The following is a 21,359-nucleotide window of genomic DNA, read 5'->3' as shown; positions in this document are numbered from 1 at the left end:
ATATATATATATATATATATATATATATCATGATTTGTTCCATATATACTATGTCCCTTATATGTTATATGTTACCATGCATGTATACACCATGAATGTTACCATATATGTATGCTCCTTAATGTAATACCAATTGTAATTCTGTTACCCGGAAATGGCAACCGCCATTACGGCAAATGTAAGCCACATTGAGCCTGCAAATAGGTGGGAAAATGTGGGATACAAATGCTACAAATAAATAAAAATAATTAAATAGTGGTAAACTGTCAATCTATATTGTGATCCCCCCCTCCCCCATCACAGGGGGCTGGAGGTCCGGTGGACCTTCAGTCCCCCCGACAATCCCTCCCCCAGGTTCAGGGAGGTAGCCTGCCTCCCTCCTCTTCCTTTGATGCCGCAAAATGGCGGTGCCCAGCCCTGCCCAGTGTATCCTGGGATGCACTGGGCGGGGCTTCACACCATATAAGAAACTCCCTTATATGGTGTGAAGCCCTGCCCAGCGCATCGCAGGATACACTGGGCAGGGCTGGGCGGCATCGAAGGAAGAGGAGGGAGGCAGGCTACCTTCCTCCTCCAACCCAAGGTAGGGGGTAGGGAGGGGGGTGGATTGACACTGGATCACCAGGGACCCTTACTAATGCTGGGGGGGTGTGGGGGGCTGGAGACCCACTGGATCTCCAACCCTCCCTGAACTGTGTGGGGGATGGGGGGACTGGAGGTCCAGTGGTCCTCCAGCCTCCCTGTTGCTCGGGGAGGGGGGAGTTGGTCGCCCACTGGGCCACCAGGGACTTTTTTGGAAATGCTGAGGGGAGTTAGGGGAGCTGGAGACCCACTGGATCTCCAGCCCTCCCTGAACCTGGGGGGGGGGGGGGGGGATCGTCAGGGGGACCTCCAGCACCTGTTTTGCCTTGATTGGGGCAGGGGTAGTTGGGGTCCGGTGGTCCCATGGACCTCCAGCCCCTGTGTTTGACAGGTTTGGGCTTTTGACAGCCCAGACCTGTCAAACAAGTGCGGGAGGATTGTCCTGCACTTCTACCCCATGATCAGAGATAATTGCGTGCTTAAATGTGCATGCAATTATCTCTGATCATAGGTCTAATAACGCCCCGTGCTGTTCCAGCACTATTTTTAGAGCGTTGTTTGGAACAGCGCGGGGCTTTTGATCAACTGTCTGTTAGTAATCCCAAACTAATACGGGATTCCTCTAACTTTTGCTGAAGTTTCCTAACTTTGGTTACTGAACTGCAGACAAGCTCGGTAAGGTTTATTTTCCATTGCTAGTCCTAGGTAAGAAAGTAGCTTTAGTCTTCCAGTGGGTTTAATTTGCATTTTACATTGAAGGAACTGCTATAATTATTGGGAATATTTGGATTTAAAGGAGGAAAGTTAGATTCTAGCAGAATGTGATTGTTGTATCAAACTGTGTAATTACTTGCCCCTCCTAGAGAACTTTTTTTTAACAGGGGACTCACTGAATCACTGGGACTGATACGCCCCCCCCCCCCCTGGATTTGCTACTCTTATATAGACAACCCAATAATAATTAACAATACTCCTCAATCAGGCAATCTTACAGACTGTTAACCCTATCACAGTACACCTGTTCATACCCATTCCAACCAATCAAGTTGACTTTTCATTCTGTATAATAATTGTGGTGCTTTAGTTCCAAGGCACACCATCTGGAAGCCTAAGACTTGTCCTATATGTCCTCAGCTTGATAGTATAAACCATGAGGTCAGCAAACTAAAGCAGGAATTGGATAAAATTAAAACAGCTTCCATCACTGCACAGAATCACACCAATTTTTCACCACTGTCTCAAAGAATAAAACCACCTAGGAATAGATGGATCGCAGTAGGCTCAGGTAGACTATGATATGTTGCATAGAAGCATTCACCTTCACAATTGTTGCTCCTACAGAATCCTTTTGCTCCATTACAGCATTGTGAGGCTCCAGAAAATAGAACTGAGGTGAAACAAGAAATTAATGTGTCTCAAGAGAAAAGACACCCCCAAAGCTCTAATAAAGAAGCTCATATTACCTTGGGGTCATCTTTGACTCTTCTCTCTCCTTCTCTGATCATATCCAGCAGATCGCCAAGACCTGTCGTTTCTTTCTTTACAACATCCGTAAAATCCGCCCCTTTCTTTCCGAGAAAGTGGTGAAGGCGGTTAGCTTAGCAGAGTTTAAAAAGGGGTTGGACGGTTTCCTAAAGGACAAGTCCATAAACCGCTACTAAACGGACTTGGAAAAATCCAAAATTCCAGGAATAACATGTATAGAATGTTTGTACGTTTGGGAAGCTTGCCAGGTGCCCTTGGCCTGGATTGGCCGCTGTCGTGGACAGGATGCTGGGCTCGATGGACCCTTGGTCTTTTCCCAGTATGGCATTACTTACAGTGGGGGAAATAAGTATTTGATCCCTTGCTGATTTTGTAAGTTTGCCCACTGACAAAGACATGAGCAGCCCATAATTGAAGGGTAGGTTATTGGTAACAGTGAGAGATAGCACATCACAAATTAAATCCGGAAAATCACATTGTGGAAAGTATATGAATTTATTTGCATTCTGCAGAGGGAAATAAGTATTTGATCCCCCACCAACCAGTAAGAGATCTGGCCCCTACAGACCAGGTAGATGCTCCAAATCAACTCGTTACCTGCATGACAGACAGCTGTCGGCAATGGTCACCTGTATGAAAGACACCTGTCCACAGACTCAGTGAATCAGTCAGACTCTAACCTCTACAAAATGGCCAAGAGCAAGGAGCTGTCTAAGGATGTCAGGGACAAGATCATACACCTGCACAAGGCTGGAATGGGCTACAAAACCATCAGTAAGACGCTGGGCGAGAAGGAGACAACTGTTGGTGCCATAGTAAGAAAATGGAAGAAGTACAAAATGACTGTCAATCGACAAAGATCTGGGGCTCCACGCAAAATCTCACCTCGTGGGGTATCCTTGATCATGAGGAAGGTTAGAAATCAGCCTACAACTACAAGGGGGGAACTTGTCAATGATCTCAAGGCAGCTGGGACCACTGTCACCACGAAAACCATTGGTAACACATTACGACATAACGGATTGCAATCCTGCAGTGCCCGCAAGGTCCCCCTGCTCCGGAAGGCACATGTGACAGCCCGTCTGAAGTTTGCCAGTGAACACCTGGATGATGCCGAGAGTGATTGGGAGAAGGTGCTGTGGTCAGATGAGACAAAAATTGAGCTCTTTGGCATGAACTCAACTCGCCGTGTTTGGAGGAAGAGAAATGCTGCCTATGACCCAAAGAACACCGTCCCCACTGTCAAGCATGGAGGTGGAAATGTTATGTTTTGGGGGTGTTTCTCTGCTAAGGGCACAGGACTACTTCACCGCATCAATGGGAGAATGGATGGGGCCATGTACCGTACAATTCTGAGTGACAACCTCCTTCCCTCCGCCAGGGCCTTAAAAATGGGTCGTGGCTGGATCTTCCAGCACGACAATGACCCAAAACATACAGCCAAGGCAACAAAGGAGTGGCTCAGGAAGAAGCACATTAGGGTCATGGAGTGGCCTAGCCAGTCACCAGACCTTAATCCCATTGAAAACTTATGGAGGGAGCTGAAGATGCGAGTTGCCAAGCGACAGCCCAGAACTCTTAATGATTTAGAGATGATCTGCAAAGAGGAGTGGACCAAAATTCCTCCTGACATGTGTGCAAACCTCATCATCAACTACAGAAGACGTCTGACCGCTGTGCTTGCCAACAAGGGTTTTGCCACCAAGTATTAGGTCTTGTTTGCCAGAGGGATTAAATACTTATTTCCCTCTGCAGAATGCAAATAAATTCATATACTTTCCACAATGTGATTTTCCGGATTTAATTTGTGATGTGCTATCTCTCACTGTTACTAATAACCTACCCTTCAATTATGGGCTGCTCATGTCTTTGTCAGTGGGCAAACTTACAAAATCAGCAAGGGATCAAATACTTATTTCCCCCACTGTATGTACTTATGTAGCACTCTACCAAAACCCTCATCCACACCCTTGTCACCTCTCGTTTAGACTACTGCAATCTGCTTCTTGCTGGCCTCCCACTTAGTCACCTCTCCCCTCTCCAGTCGGTTCAAAACTCTGCTGCCCGTTTCATCTTCCGCCAGGGTCGCTTTACTCATACTACTCCTCTCCTCAAGTCGCTTCACTGGCTCCCTATCCGTTTTCATATCCTGTTCAAACTTCTTCTACTAACCTATAAATGTACTCACTCTGCTGCTCCCCAGTATCTCTCCACACTCGTCCTTCCCTACACCCCTTCCCATGCACTCCGCTCCATGGATAAATCCTTCTTATCTGTTCCCTTCTCCACTACTGCCAACTCCAGACTTTGCGCCTTCTGTCTCGCTGCACCCTACGCCTGGAATAAACTTCCTGAGCACCTAGGTCTTGCCCCATCCTTGGCCACCTTTAAATCTAGACTGAAAGCCCACCTCTTTAACATTGCTTTTGACTCGTAACCACTTGTAACCACTCGCCTCCACCTACCCTCCTCTCTTCCTTCCCGTACACATTAATTGATTTGATTTGCTTACTTTATTTATTTTTTGTCTATTAGATTGTAAGCTCTTTGAGCAGGGACTGTCTTTCTTCTATGTTTGTGCAGCGCTGCGTATGCCTTGTAGCGCTATAGAAATGCTAAATAGTAGTAGTAGTAGTAGTACTCGTATTATAAAACTGTTGCTGCTAGGGGATTTCATTATCAGAGGCATTAACTTTGGAACACAGTTCAGGGAGCTGAACAAAGTGAAATGCCTTCCAGATTCCTCAGCTACCAGGAGCACCAGGCAAATGTTGTCTATAATCAGAGAAGAAACTAAGAAGTCTAACACTGATGTTGTTATCCACCTGGGAACAAATGACCTGGCCAATAATTCCCCACTTGTAGTGCACAAAGCTTTTCAGGAGCTGGGGGAGGGGTTAAAACCTTTGGTACAAACAATACCTTTTTCTGAAATGCTACCTACGTTTGGAAAGGGAGAGAAAAGTTTACAAAATTCTGAGAACTTCGATAGGTGGCTAAAAGTCTAGTGTCATCAAGAAGGTTTTAGGCAGTGGCGTAGCCAGAAGGCAATTTTTGGGTGGGCCAACAGGTTGGGTGGGTGGGCACTACAACTTTGTTTGAAAGAGAAAAAAACAGCAACCTGATGCACCCATGCTCTGTCCCTACCCCACTCCATGCTCGACCTCTACCTCACTCCCCAAAACTTCAATGAGGGTTGCAGTGCAGGCTTCAGTGGTTGCCCAATTGAGAGCTAAGGGAAGTACAATAGACTGCACGTCAGCCCCATTGAGCCATGGTCCTCCAACACACATATGGTATTGAAGCCAAACACATTCTGCATACAGAGAACCTCCTGGCCCAAGAATGCTTGGTTCCCTGGCCAGAGAAAGCCCATCTGCTGGAAGCTGAAGGCACAGCCTGGTAATGGACTTTGGGGTCCTTTCCTAGATTTCTGTCCTGGACCCCAGCCATTTTTAAAATCAACTCTGGCAAGATGTACATTCCAAATCCAACATATTATATTCACAACATTAAAAATAAAATAATTTGTTGTACCTTTTTGTTGTCTGGTCATTTTATTTTTCAAATCACATTGGTCCCAGTCTCTGGTTTCTGCTTCCCTGACTTCTCTTAACTCACTTGCCAGGGTCTCCTGTCTATTTGACATTTCTTCTTTATCCACGTCCATCATCCATCTCCATTTTCCTATATTTCCTTGTCCACTATCTCCCCTGTGTTCATATCCCCTCATCTATCATCATTCCTCTGTGCACCTATACACCCCATGCCCAGCATATCCCTTCTGTGTTACTATTCTCCCCTTTGTCTGGTAGCTCTCCCCCCTCTCTGTGTCCATATACCCCCCTCTCCAGTGTCCAGCACTGTATCTCTATTCCATATCCCCCTTCCCCCCCTTGTCAGGCATTGCCCCTCTGTGCCCATATATGCCATCCTCGTACAGCATCTCACATTTGTGTCCCTGTCCCCATGCTCCCACCTAATGCCCATCATCTCCCTTCTGTGTCTGTACACCTCCCTATGTCCCCTTTCTCCCTCCTCCACACCAATGTGTCCCTCTCCTCTCTGATCCCACCTCAACCAGCTTCTCTTTCTCTCTCTTTCCTTTCTTCCCCTTATGCATCTGGCTCTTTCTACCACTGTGGGTTTAGCATTTACATAGTAACATAGTAGATGACGGCAGAAAAAGACCTGCAAGGTCCATCCAGTCTGCCCAAGAAGATAAATTCATATGTGCTACTTTTTTTATTTGTACTGTCCTCTTCAGTGCACAGACCGTATAAGTCTGGCCAGCCCTATCCCCGCCTCCCAACCACCAACCCCGCCTCCCAACCACCAGCTCTGGCACAGACCGTATAAGTCTGCCCAGCACTATTCCTGCCACCCACCACCAGCTCTGGCACAGACCGTATAAGTCTGCCCAGCACTATCCCTGCCACCCACCACCGGCTCTGGCACAGACCGTATAAGTCTGCCCAGCACTTTCCCCGCCGCCCAACCACCAGCCCCAGCACAGACCGTATATGTCTGCCCACACTAGCTCCGCATCCCAACCACCAGCTCTGCCACCCATTCTAGGCTAAGCTCCTGAGGATCCCTTCCTTCTGCACAGGATTCCTTTATGTTTATCCCACGCATGTTTGAATTCCGTTACCGTTTTCATGACCACCACCTTCCGCGGGAGGGCATTCCAAGCATCCACCACCCTCTCCGTGAAAAAATACTTCCAGACATTCTTCTTGAGTCTGCCCCCCTTCAATCTAATTTCATGACCTCTCGTTCTACCGCCTTCCCATCTCCGGAAAAGGTTCGTTTGCGGATTAATACCTTTCAAACATTTGACCCCCCCTTCTTTTATCCCCATGTCTCTCTCCCTTCCCTCGAACCCCTCCCATAGGTCCAGCACCTTTCTTTGCTCCAGCCCTCCTTGCAGGTCCATATCTTTCTCCTTTCTTTTCAGCCATCCCCTGTATATCCAGCACCTCTCCTCCAGCCTCCCACTACATGTTCAGCACCTCTCTCCCTTTCATCCAGCCCCCTACATGTCCAGCACCTCTCCCCTTCACTTCAACCCTCTGCATATCCAACCCATTTCCCCTTTCCCTCCAATCCCCCCCTCCCACCTATCCATCTCCTCTCCCCTTTCCTCCATCCCCCCTACAAATCCAGCATCTCTCCCCTTCCCTCCAACCTCCCCCCTGCAAGTCCAGTACCTCTCCCTCTTCCGTTCTCTCCAACCCCCTGCCCCTCACAAGTCTAGCACCTTTCTCTTCCCTTCAGGCCCATCCCCTCCAAGGGCCAGCACCTCCGCATCTTCCTTACCCCCCCCCAAAAAAAAGTCCAGCACCTCTCCCTTCCCTTCAGCCCACTCCCCTTGCAGGGCCAGCACCCCATTGTCTTTCTCACCCCCCCCCCACGTCCAGCACCTCTCCCTTTCCTTCAGCCACTCCCCTTGCAGGGCCAGCACCCCACTGTCTTCCTCACCCCCCCCACGTCCAGAACCTCTCCCCTTCAGCCCCCTCCCCTTGTAGGGCCAGCACCCCACTTTCCTCACCCTCTCCCACCCCCGCCACAGCACTTGCATTTAACGCTATTGGCGCTGCCTCCTTCTGCACCTCACAGTCTCTGCCACCCCCACGACAGCGCTTGAAATTTGCTATTGGTGCTGCCTGACAGCTGACAGACGCAGCGCGACGTCCTGCTCTGGGAACTTCCCTCTGCTGCGTGCATTCCGCCCTGCGTAAACAGGAAGTTTAATCAGCGCGGCAGAGGGAAGGCCCCGGAGCAGGACGTCGCGCTGCGTCTGTCAGCTGTCAGGCAGCGCCAATAGCAAATTGCAAGCACTGCCGCGGGGGGTGGGAGACAGAGACTGTGAAGTGCAGGAGAGGAGGCAGCGCCGATAGTATTAAATGGAAGCACCACGGTGGGGGTGAGAGAAAGTGAGGAGACACTGTGACGGAGGTGGTGGGACTGTTCTGGATAGGCCTGAGACAAAACTGGGCGGGCCGCCCGTAGCTACGCCCCTGGTTTTAGGTACATAAGAGGCTGGGGCAATACATGGAAAAACAAAAGACTATATTGTAACGATGGCCAGCATCTCACTGTGGCAGGAAAAAAGAATCCTTGGTGAAAAATTCACACAATAGGCATTTAAACTAGAAGGCGAGGGTGGCATATGGAGGCAGGTCACTTCCAGTGGTCACCCCCAAGCCAAAGGCCAGATGTGACAGTAGTAAGAAAGCAATATATTTATTTATGTATTTATTTGTTGCATTTGTATCCCACATTATCCCACCTCTTTGCAGGCTCAATGTGGCTTACAATACATCATGGATAGTAGGAAAGAGAAAAGAGTAGATATTTGGTGTTACAGAAGGATTTTGGGTTACAGGGTAGTGGAATACATGATAGTAATATAACAAAGGCATTATTAACATTTCTGGATATATGCGGGAGTTTCACATGTTTTGGTCTTTGTGGTATATCTTGTCGAAGAGATGGGTCTTTAGTAGTTTACGGAAGTTGGTCAGTTCATAGGTCGCTTTTAGGTTGCGTGGCAATGCGTTCCAGAATTGCGTGCTCATATAGGAAAAGGCTGATGCGTGCATTAATTTGTATTTTAGACCTTTACAGTTGGGGAAATGAAGATTAAGGAATGTGCGAGATGATTTTTTTAGCATTCCTGGTGGTAGGTCTATCAGGTCTGACATGTAGGCTGGGGCATCGCCATGGATGATTTTATGTACTAGGGTACATATTTTGAATGTGATGCGTTCTTTGAGTGGGAGCCAATGTAGCTTCTCTCGTAGGGGTTTTGCACTTTCGTATTTTGATTTTCCAAATATGAGTCTGGCTGCTGTGTTCTGGGCTGTTTGGAGTTTTTTGAGTATTTGCTCTTTGCAGCCAGCGTTGAGTGAGTGAGTGAGTGAGCTAACAAAATTAGCAAATCACTTCTTACCAACATAGAAGGAAGTGAGACTAAACAAAAAAATGAATCAGATGATGAGACTGCCACTGAAATGTAGCTGGAAAGCAGTTACCATGCTTGCAGTCTTAAGAATTCATGATGGGTGAGCCATGATGTTAGAGGTGTTACAAACCCCTTTGTGGTGGAATTTGGAATTACATCTTCTATATATATAAAACTCACCCTCAACGTTCTATTGGCTTCTGACGTCACTGAAGCCAAGGTTCGTATGTTCGAAGCTCTGAAGCCTCGAAAATCACAGTCTCTGGGCCCTGCCCTCGTGTCAAACATTATGACGTTGAGGGCAGAGGCGGAGCAATTCACTGCCCTCGCGTCAAACGTTATGACGTTGAGGGCGGAGGCGGAGCAATTCACCAACATCGACGATGGGTGGGGGGGGCCACAGGAAAGCCTTGCTAGCGCCCACTTCATTGGCTCCAGAAACGGGCCTTTTTTTACTAGTTTATAAATAATTCAGAAAAAGGTCATGGGTTATGGGGTTTCCAGATTATCAATAGAAATCAAACAAAATAAAACATGGAAAAGAAAATAAGATGATACCTTTTTTCCAGAGAAACTCCACACACAATGGGGATTTGACAAGAAACATTAGTAAATATTTTATTAAATAATAACAGTTAGTTTAGGTTACTAATGGTATATTGCCTATAAACTACTGTTTAAACTTAAATCATGCACATAACCCTCTCACTGATCTACTATTGAATTACCTTGGAGGAAAAAGACTTCAGATGCTTAACCTTTTATTGTTAGTCTTGCGATTAACTTTATAGGGTTAATGCCTCCAATATCTCACATAGAACAATTTGCTCATGTTGTGGATATCAGGCTAGCTCGTCACTAGTCAAAAAAAATCCAATTTAAGGTTGCTATATTCATATTTATCTGTTCTATTACATTCAGAAAAAGTAGCAGGCACTTATCTGAGCTGTTAGCAACAGTCTATTCGGAGACGTTCTACAGAAAGCCTCTGTTTCGCAATAAGCTTAAATAATACCAACAATAATAATAATAGTAATTTAAAAAATGGTAGCGTTCAAGTATGTTTCAGTAATGGAGTACCATTCGTAGAGGCAGGATGATCTTGTAGCAGAATGGTACTCGGTGTTAAATACTTTGCATTAAAAATTATAATGCCAATAATATGTCCAACTTAGCATCAATTAGCATTTCAACAATTTAAAACTGAACTCCTGTAGTGATACAAAATATCTTACACACTTTCCCCAATCTGGGTTGTTGCTTGGCTCCCCTCAGCCCCTCCACCTCGAAGACTATGAACCTCAGCAACAAGCAGATCAAATACCCAAATACACCCTCACATAGTATTGAAAAAAAAAAAAAAAAGAAACTCTTTCACCTTGACGTGACTTAAACCCAGTTGGTTATTAGGCTTATTTTCGAAAGAGAAGGACGCCCATCTTTTGACACAAATTGGAAGACGGGCGTCCTTCTCACAGGGTCACCCAAATCGGTATAATGGAAAGTCGATTTTGGGCGTCCCCAACTGCTTTTTCGTTGTGGGGACGACCAAAGTTCACGGGGGCGTGTCGGAGGCGTAGTGAAGGTGGGACTTGGGCATGCCTAACACATGGGCATCCTCAACCGATAATGGAAAAAAAAGGGCGTCCCTGACAAACACTTGGATGACTTTACCTGGTCCTTTTTTTCTTACAACCAAGCCACAAAAAGGTGCCTGAACTGACCAGATGACCACTGGAGAGAATCGGGGATCACCTCTCCTTACTCCACCAGTGGTCACTAACCCCCTCCCACTCTAACAAAAAAAAAAATTAATGTTTTTTGCCAGCCTCTATGCTAGCTTCAAATGTCATACTCAGGTCCACCACAGCAGTATGCAGGTCCCTGAAGCAGTTTTAGTGGGTGCAGTGCACTTCAGGCAGGCAGACCCAAGCCCATCCCCCCCCCCCACGTGGTACACTTGTGATGGTAAATGTGAGCCTTTCAAAACCCACCAGAAACCCACTGTACCCACATCTAGGTGCCCCCCCATTCACCCATAAGGGCTATGGTAGTGTTGTACAGTTGTGGGGAGTGGGTTTTGGGGGTCTCAGCACACAAGGTAAGGGAGCTATGCACCTGGGAGAAATTTGTGAAGTCCACTGTAGTGCCCCCTAGGGTGTCCGGTTGGTGTCCTGGCATGTCAGGGGGACCAGTGCACTACGAATGCTGGCTCCTCCCATGACCAAAGGACTTGCATTTGGTCATTTCTGAGATGAGCGTCCTTGGTTTTCATTATCGCTGAAAATCAGAAACGACCAAGTCTAAGGACGACCATCTCTAAGGACGACCTAAATGTCAAGATTTGGGCACCCCTGACCATATTATTGAAACGAAAGATGGACGCCCATCTTGTTTCGATAATACGGGTTTCCCCACCCCTTCGCCGGGACGTCCTCAGGAAAACTTGGGCGCCCCTTTCGATGATGCCCCTCCACGTATCCTAAGGTGCGTATGTAGACAGTCAGTGTACTCAGGCCTGAGATTTCTCTTATTAGAGTAAGTTAGTGTGCACACAAAGATATTAATGGTAGCAAATCTTCGCTAGCATCACCACTGTCTTGCGGTGGGTACCTTTGAAGTCCTCAAACATCGGTGTCAGCACCCCGGTTCAGGAACGCCAGTGTACCTACTAACCTGACTTTAAAAATACACAAAAAGACTCCCTGTCTCTGATGAGTGCGCTGTAACCTCAATTACTGATTTATTTGGCCAAGGGCCATGAAAGCTAACTACTCAACTAAAAAGATAAGCAGGGGAGTTTCCTATCTAGTTCCCACCCTTTGCTCTTGGCTTCTCTTGTAGTTCTTGCCCCCACCTGTACTCTACCCCTTATTGGTAGTGGCAGAGAGGTAGGCAGGATCACCCAGGAGTGGGCGCCTGGCAGGAGGCACACACAGTGGCAGGTTATTGTGCAGGATTAAACATTTTTTTTTCTTAGGTGGGCTTTTCTCTTAGATGCCGGCGCTTCAACTGGGACACACTTTAATGCAGGCTTTCTTTGGATCTGGTCACACTGCTTGAGATGGGCAGTTTCCTCTTCATGGCAGGACTCCCCTTTACCGGGCAGCCTCTAGTGGGGCCGGCTTCACTCTCTCTGGACCGGGGCACACACAGCTAAACACAGACACAGGACGAACTCTTTGATGCACCGAGGAGGGTGGTCATGTCATGCTGCACTCGGGGGGGGGGGGGGGGGGGCAACCGCCCCGGGTGGCAGCCGCCCTTGCTACGGCACTGTGAATAGTAGTAATAAACAATATTTAGTAAATATTTTATAATGCTTTCCACAAAACAAAAGGAGCAAGTTTCCACAAACCATCTTTCTCTTTTGATCTAGGCACAGGAAAAAAAAAAAGATTTTAAATGCTTCCAGGTTTCAACCTAATTAATGTTTAATGTGGGATATAAATAAATAAATAAATGAATAAATAGAAACTCTGAATGTTGAGCACCTGATTCTCATAACATTATGTCTGTTTTAGTGGTGCTTTACTAGAAGAAAAATAAAACATGGAAAAGAAAATAAGATGATACCTTTTTTATTGGACATAACTTAATACATTTCTTGATTAGCTTTCGAAGGTTGCCCTTCTTCCTCAGATCGGAAATAAGCAAATGTGCTGGCTGACAGTGTATATAAGTGAAAACCTTCAAGCATTACTATGACAGTAAAATAGATACCATTGGAGATTCTACATGGAATGTTGTTACTATTGGAGATTCTACATGGAATGTTGCTATTCCACTAGCAACATTCCATGTAGAAGGCTGCGCAGGCTTCTGTTTCTGTGAGTCTGACGTCCTGCACGTACGTGCAGGACGTCAGACTCACAGAAGCAGAAGCCTGCGCGGCCACATTGGTGATCTACAAGGGCCGACTTCTACATGGAATGTTGCTAGTAAAATAGCAACATTCCATGTAGAATCTATAGAAATCAAACAAAATAAAACATGGAAAAGAAAATAAGATGATACCTTTTTTATTGGACATAACTTAATACATTTCTTGATTAGCTTTCGAAGGTTGCCCTTCTTCGTCAGATCGGAAATAAGCAAATGTGCTAGCTGACAGTGTATATAAGTGAAAACATTCAAGCATTACTATGACAGTAAAATAGATACCATTGGACATTCTACATGGAATGTTGCTACTATTGGAGATTCTACATGGAGATTCTATTCCAGTAGCAACATTCCATGTAGAAGGCTGCGCAGGCTTCTGTTTCTGTGAGTCTGACGTCCTGCACGTACGTGCAGGACGTCAGACTCACAGAAGCAGAAGCCTGCGCGGCCACATTGGTGATCTACAAGGGCCGACTTCTACATGGAATGTTGCTAGTAAAATAGCAACATTCCATGTAGAATCTATAGAAATCAAACAAAATAAAACATGGAAAAGAAAATAAGATGATACCTTTTTTATTGGACATAACTTAATACATTTCTTGATTAGCTTTCGAAGGTTGCCCTTCTTCCTCAGATCGGAAATAAGCAAATGTGCTAGCTGACAGTGTATATAAGTGAAAACATTCAAGCATTACTATGACAGTAAAATAGATACCATTGGAGATTCTACATGGAATGTTGCTACTACTGGAGATTCTACATGGAGATTCTATTCCAGTAGCAACATTCCATGTAGAAGGCTGCGCAGGCTTCTGTTTCTGTGAGTCTGACGTCCTGCACGTACGTGCAGGACGTCAGACTCACAGAAGCAGAAGCCTGCGCGGCCACATTGGTGATCTGCAAGGGCCGACTTCTACATGGAATGTTGCTAGTGGAATAGCAACATTCCATGTAGAATCTATAGAAATCAAACAAAATAAAACATGGAAAAGAAAATAAGATGATACCTTTTTTATTGGACATAACTTAATACATTTCTTGATTAGCTTTCGAAGGTTGCCCTTCTTCCTCAGATCGGAAATAAGCAAATGTGCTAGCTGACAGTGTATATAAGTGAAAACATTCAAGCATTACTATGACAGTAAAATAGATACCATTGGAGATTCTACATGGAATGTTGCTACTATTGGAGATTCTACATGGAATGTTGCTACTATTGGAGATTCTACTTGGAATGTTGGAGATTCTACATGGAATGTTGCTATTCCACTAGCAACATTCCATGTAGAAGGCTGCGCAGGCTTCTGTTTCTGTGAGTCTGACGTCCTGCACGTACGTGCAGGACGTCAGACTCACAGAAGCAGAAGCCTGCGCGGCCACATTGGTGATCTGCAAGGGCCGACTTCTACATGGAATGTTGCTAGTGGAATAGCAACATTCCATGTAGAATCTATAGAAATCAAACAAAATAAAACATGGAAAAGAAAATAAGATGATACCTTTTTTATTGGACATAACTTAATACATTTCTTGATTAGCTTTCGAAGGTTGCCCTTCTTCCTCAGATCGGAAATAAGCAAATGTGCTAGCTGACAGTGTATATAAGTGAAAACATTCAAGCATTACTATGACAGTAAAATAGATACCATTGGAGATTCTACATGGAATGTTGCTACTATTGGAGATTCTACATGGAATGTTGCTATTCCACTAGCAACATTCCATGTAGAAGGCTGCGCAGGCTTCTGTTTCTGTGAGTCTGACGTCCTGCACGTACGTGCAGGACGTCAGACTCACAGAAGCAGAAGCCTGCGCGGCCACATTGGTGATCTGCAAGGGCCGACTTCTACATGGAATGTTGCTAGTGGAATAGCAACATTCCATGTAGAATCTATAGAAATCAAACAAAATAAAACATGGAAAAGAAAATAAGATGATACCTTTTTTATTGGACATAACTTAATACATTTCTTGATTAGCTTTCCAAGGTTGCCCTTCTTCCTCAGATCGGAAATAAGCAAATGTGCTAGCTGACAGTGTATATAAGTGAAAACATTCAAGCATTACTATGACAGTAAAATAGATACCATTGGAGATTCTACATGGAATGTTGCTACTATTGGAGATTCTACATGGAATGTTGCTATTCCACTAGCAACATTCCATGTAGAAGGCTGCGCAGGCTTCTGTTTCTGTGAGTCTGACGTCCTGCACGTACGTGCAGGACGTCAGACTCACAGAAGCAGAAGCCTGCGCGGCCACATTGCTGATCTGCAAGGGCCGACTTCTACATGGAATGTTGCTAGTGGAATAGCAACATTCCATGTAGAATCTATAGAAATCAAACAAAATAAAACATGGAAAAGAAAATAAGATGATACCTTTTTATTGGACATAACTTAATACATTTCTTGATTAGCTTTCGAAGGTTGCCCTTCTTCCTCAGATCGGAAATAAGCAAATGTGCTAGCTGACAGTGTATATAAGTGAAAACATTCAAGCATTACTATGACAGTAAAATAGATACCATTGGAGATTCTACATGGAATGTTGTTACTATTGGAGATTCTACATGGAATGTTGCTATTCCACTAGCAACATTCCATGTAGAAGGCTGCGCAGGCTTCTGTTTCTGTGAGTCTGACGTCCTGCACGTACGTGCAGGACGTCAGACTCACAGAAGCAGAAGCCTGCGCGGCCACATTGGTGATCTGCAAGGGCTGACTTCTACATGGAATGTTGCTAGTGGAATAGCAACATTCCATGTAGAATCTATAGAAATCAAACAAAATAAAACATGGAAAAGAAAATAAGATGATACCTTTTTTATTGGACATAACTTAATACATTTCTTGATTAGCTTTCGAAGGTTGCCCTTCTTCCTCAGATCGGAAATAAGCAAATGTGCTAGCTGACAGTGTATAAGTGAAAACCTTCAAGCATTACTATGACAGTCTGACAGGGTGGGAGGATGGGGGTGGGTCGGAGGTATGCATGGGGACATCAAAGCATATCAAAGCACAACTCCTCCAAATGACAAATTACTACTCTAACCTATGCCAAGTTAATCCGTTATTATACGTCCCCTGTGCACATCCATATGCTGCACAAGCCGGCCTGTTGAAAAATATAAGTCATGAAATAAAAATGCCACCAACAATAAAGAAGGACAACGTGGAAGCAGCAGCTCATAGGTTTGCTTGCTTTGTTATGAGTGTACTTGAATGACGGCTACGCGGGGGAAACGGAGACTTCTCAAATTGGCTTCAACTTCTTGACGTCATCTGGTGTTCTTCAACCTCCTTGTTCTTTCCTGTTGCGGAGCAGCGCGTGCAAGCGGCAGCCCAACCCCGGATCCGGGACCGGAAGCAACAGCTGCACAACTGGAAGCTCAGTGAATGGAAATTGCCAGGTTGGGGGAAACCCAGTAGGATGCACTGAGTCAGGACAGGAGGAAGAGCAACTGTGTGTGTGTCAGGGGGAAGCAGGTATTGTTAGGATCTGCAGAGTCTGGGGAATAGGGGATCAGGGTAGTGAGGACTGGAGGAGCCTTTCAGGAATATGCATGACAGAGATCTACATGCACTGCCTTCTTTGGATGTTAATGCACACACAAGGATTGACTGGGGCTGCACATACTGCAGCGGGACATGCTTATGATATTTAACCATCTCTCTGACCTCACCTGCAACTTTCAGTCATCTATATGTTACAACTTTGCCTTACCCCTCACTACCAATTATAATGTTCAAGTACATATTGTGTTGTCATTGCAAGTAGTGTATACCATGCCATACTTTGTATTGTTACTTGAATATTTTTACTGCTCTAATTGCCTATTGCTCATGTTTGATCTATTCTTACTGTACACTGCCTTGAGTGAATTCCTTCAAAAAGGTGGTAAATGAATCCTAATAAATAAATGCATCTCATGCATATTTATTGCACAATTCTTCACTTAAGTTCAAACCCAATAACTGGTTGCATATACAATATATACTAATTTCAACAACCGTTGCAACTTATTTCAATCTTTATTAAATACTTTACTATAACATATTTTTAAACAATTATTATTAGAAATCCCCAATCACATTCAACCATCATCATTCATACCACTTCAAACCCACTCCGCTAAAATTTCATAAATGTCTCTATATATCTCACTCTAGCACCACTACTACTACTACTACTTAGCATTTCTATAGCGCTGCCAGGGTTACGCAGCGCTGTACAAGTTTAAACACGGGGAGGGACAGTCCCTGCTCAAGAGAGCTTACAATCTAACGGTAACAGACTACGTAGTCAGTGTAGGTAACAGGAATGGGGAAGGTGGTTAGGCACCAAAAGCAAGGGAGAAGAGATGGGCCTTGAGTAAGGACTTGAAGATGGGCAGGGAGGGCGCATGGCGTAAGGGCTCAGGAAGTCTGTTCCAGGCATAAGGTGCTGCGAGGCAGAAAGGGCGGATGTTTGTGTCACACTTGTCTCTCACATTGTGCAATACAGCGTTCAATATCCCTTGTATGCTGTAGAAACATCCAGGGTGCTAGAGTGAGATACATATAGACATTTATGAAATTTTAGCAGAGTGGGTTTGAAGTGGTATGAATGATGATGGTTGAATGTGATTGGGGATTTCTAATAATAATTGTTTAAAAATATGTTATAGTAAAGTATTTAATAAAGATTGAAATAAGTTGCAACGGTTGTTGAAATTAGTATATAATGCATATTTATTGTGGATATCCTGAAATCCTGACAGGTTGAGTCCCCCAGGACAGGTTTGGGAACCTCCTGTATCAGGGGCTGCAAACTGCAAGGGGTACTACCTGACTCCATGTCATAAACTGAATAGTTCAGGTCTGGTTTTAGCCTGGAACAATCGGAACTACACATTTCTGCATGCCTAGGCTAAAACTAGGACTGGATCACCCCATTTCTTATGATGTGGAGTCAGGTGGTAGATTATTATTAACACTGTGTTACGTGACTGTTGAGATGAACTGAAGCATACTTGGGTTATAGAGAGAAAAAATGACCTCGGTGACAGAACTGGAAGACTCTAATTTGACTTTCCACAACTGGTTCCTTTATCTTTCATTAGTCATCTTAAAAAAACTCTCTATTTTAAATTTTGATGTGCTGCTGCTTATATTACTTGTGCAAACTCATTACAAAAATTATTTCAACAAAAACTTTCTGATACTAACACGATGTTATTTAAAAGCTAATTGAAAAGAGAGCAATTATCTGAAACACCCATCTTATAAATCTTTCTGTGATGGGCCAGTGTTTCACACAAGTGCTCTCTCCGCTCTGTCAAAGCTGTTTCAAGACACTTTTAAATAACATCGAGTTAGTATTAGAAAGTTTTTATTGAAATAATTTTTGTAATGAGTTTGCACAAGTAATAAAAACACATAAAAATGTGAAATAGACATTTTTTTTTAAGATGACCGATGAAAGATAAAGGAGCCAATTTGGGTTTCTGCCAGGTACTTGCAGTCTGGATTGCCCACCGTTGGAAATGGGATACTGGGTTGGATGGACCATTGGTTTGACGCAGTATGGCTGTTCTTATGTTCTTAAGACAAATTAGAGTCTTCCAGTTTGGTCACTGAGGTGTAATTTTCTCGCTATAATCCAAGTATGAACCAGTTCTTTTCAATGTTCACGTAACACAGTGTTGTGATTTGTGTATAGACTGCACTGCTTTGTTCGTTTGGTACTAGGTAAGATGACTGTTATCCAATGCGCTTAGCAGAGATGCCCTGGCTTTTGAGGGGAGAATGGAGGGTGCTCCTAACTTAGTGACCCTCTGCTCCCTGCATCCTGGTACCTCGGTGGAAGGGAGCGAGACTACAATTGCCACAATGCAGATTTGAAAAGCTTAGACTGCATGGATGTCTCCTTGCAGGATCTCTGTAATGTGGCAGTTCTGGTTTACCACCTGTACTGGTTTGGTTTGATTTAGTTTAGAAGCCATCAGGGAAATTCCCCACCTTAGTGGTGAGCAGCAGGAATGAAATGTTAATGCAGTGCAGCCCCCAGTGAATCTGTAGCTCAGGAGCAGCTCTCCAGGTGTTAAGGCAGCAGACGGCACCTCAGAATCAAGTCTCTTACGAGCTTTTGTGAGTGTGCAGGAGTCTTAACTCTGCAGAGGTTCATCCACAGTGTAGGGATACTTATTTCACCCGGCAGCTTTCTCATGCTTCTTCATAGTTCCAGGGCTGGGATCTAGCCCGTGAGCCATTCTTTCTGCTGTTTTCTCGCTAGCCAAGTCGTCACAGTGACAGTCTTTCAGGGCCATAGATAAGCAAAAGTATTAGGAGCTATTTACTAGAAATGCAAAACAGGGCATGAAGGGGATAGACTGTCCTGGAAATGGGCTCCTGGCTATGGAGAGTGACAGTTCAGCAGGAGTTATCAACCTGGAGCCTTTTAGAATGATGGCAAATTAGTTTATTTTCCCTAGTGTTACTGGAGTGAAAGTGGAGGCCTCAGCTAGCCCTGATTTCTCTAATTAGTATTATTCTGTCTGTACTTTATGTGCATTAATATTCTGTATTTTTATTTAGTTATTAGCAATTGCCTATATGGCATATTGTAAGCCACATTGAGCCTGCAATGAGGTGGGAAAATGTGGGATACAAATGAAGCAAATAATAATAATTGTCTTAAATCCCCTGTTTTTCTTTTTAAGCAGAGAAAGCTGCTGGTTACTTAGACCTTGTTCTCACTTGGCTTCAGGTGACCATGGCATCCGTATGCAAATGCGCCATCCTTCACACGGGGCAGAATATGCCTCTCCTAGGACTGGGCACCTGGAAGAGTGCTCCTGGGCAGGTAAGTTAGCCAGAACAGAGAGAGAGAGAGCATCAGTTGCACAGCGCTCGGTGGACGTGTTACTAAAGAAGAGCTGAATTAAACAGAGTTGGTTATCTGAAACAGGTGTTCTCTGCAGACTGCGGGATTAAGCAGGCACGCAAGTAGGTGACCTGATTGAACAGTGCTGGGACTGTTGCTTACAAGAGTTCAGAACTAATGGAAAGCTCTGAACATGCACAGTCCTGCGTATGTGCATTTTTCTGCATTTAAAGCTCAGAGTGTGCTCTCAGGGAGAGGGATGAGATCGTTTGTCTGATTAACCCTGCTGTCTAGAACACTTGTTACAGGGAAACAGCTTTGCTTTCTCTCAGGCTCAGGGTTTGCTCCGTGTCTGCTACTACTTATCATTTCTATAGTGCAACTAGACTTACACAGCGCTGTACACTTGAACATGAAGAGACAGTCCCTGCTCGACAGAGCTTACAATCTAATTAGGACAGACAAACAGGACAAACAAGAGATAAGGGAATATTAAAGTGAGGATGATAAAATAAGGGTTCTGAACAAGTGAATAAGGGTTAGGAGTTAAAAGCAGCATCAAAAAGGTGGGCTTTTAGCTTAGTTTTGAAGACAGCCAGAGATGGAGCTTGACGTACCGGCTCAGGAAGTCTGTTCCAGGCATATGGTGCAGTAAGATAAAAGGAACGGAGTCTGGAGTTAGCAGTGGAGGAGAAGGGTGCAGATAAGAGAGATTTACCCAGTGAACGGAATTCCCGGGGAGGAATGTAGGGAGAGATGAGAGTAGAGAGGTACTGAGGAGCTGCAGAGTGAATGCACTTATAAGTCAATAAGCGGAGTTTGAACTGTATGCGGAAACGGATAGGAAGCCAGTGAAGTGACTTTCCCTGTGAGGAAAGGCTACAGAGGTGAGGGCTCTTCAGAGGGGAGGTGTGGTAGAGGTCTATAAAATTCTGAGCGGAGTGGAACGAGTAGTCGTGAATCGCTTGTTTACTCTTTCCAAAAATACAAGGACTAGGGGGCACGCGATGAAGCTACTAAGTAGTAAATTTAAAACAAATCGGAGAAAATTACCGTGTACAGTTATTGCCCCTGAAGCGGGCACTGAGGTGCTGAAACTTGTTGAGCATGTGGACATTATAATCAGATTCACACTTTCTACTTTTACTTGTGGTTGCTTTCAGTAAAACTGAGTCTTAAATCACCCAGGCCTTTGCGCAGTGCTCTGTGGTTTGCTGATATTCTGTTTGCAGGTTATTTTGGACATCTTTTTTTGATAATAAGAACATAAGGATCGCCCTCCTGGGACAGACCAAAAGTCCATTGAGCTCAGTATCCTGTTTCCAATAGTGGCTAATCCAGGTCACAGGTACTGTAAATGCATTAGTTACTAGTAAAAGTTGTATCCTATTTACGTGTAGCACATAAGACTCTTCACCTTGCATCACCGTCTTATCTTTCCTCTATCACAGTGCCTTCACCCAGTGGCGCAGCGAGGGGGGCTGCCACCCGGGGCAGGGCGGTTCGCCGTTGCACCCTCCCGGGTGCATCGACACCCCCCCGACCCAGTGCCCACCCTCTTCCATCC

At 44.9% G+C, this 21,359-nt stretch overlaps 1 protein-coding gene across 9 annotated transcripts in view; it reads left to right on the top strand.

The window, feature by feature from the left end:
* Positions 1-21,359, top strand: part of LOC115471613 (aldo-keto reductase family 1 member A1-like) — a 182,259-nt gene that overhangs the window by 123,091 nt on the left and 37,809 nt on the right. The window contains exons 1-2 of one of the 9 annotated variants that reach the window (XM_030205329.1): positions 16,252-16,337; positions 19,629-19,771. In XM_030205329.1, coding sequence (XP_030061189.1) covers positions 19,682-19,771 — 90 coding nt within the window. In that variant the 5' untranslated portion in view covers positions 16,252-16,337; positions 19,629-19,681. Of the gene's footprint in view, positions 1-16,251; positions 16,414-17,855; positions 17,883-19,628; positions 19,772-21,359 lie in introns of those variants that run through there. The other 8 variants (XM_030205328.1, XM_030205324.1, XM_030205327.1 and 5 more) reach the window with 8 other exon arrangements.

This window comes from Microcaecilia unicolor, chromosome 6, assembly GCF_901765095.1.
Source record: "Microcaecilia unicolor chromosome 6, aMicUni1.1, whole genome shotgun sequence".
NCBI classification, from domain to species: Eukaryota; Metazoa; Chordata; class Amphibia; order Gymnophiona; family Siphonopidae; genus Microcaecilia; species Microcaecilia unicolor.
Note: the sequence above shows the minus strand (reverse complement) of the source record. Positions and strands in the feature narration are given on the sequence as shown.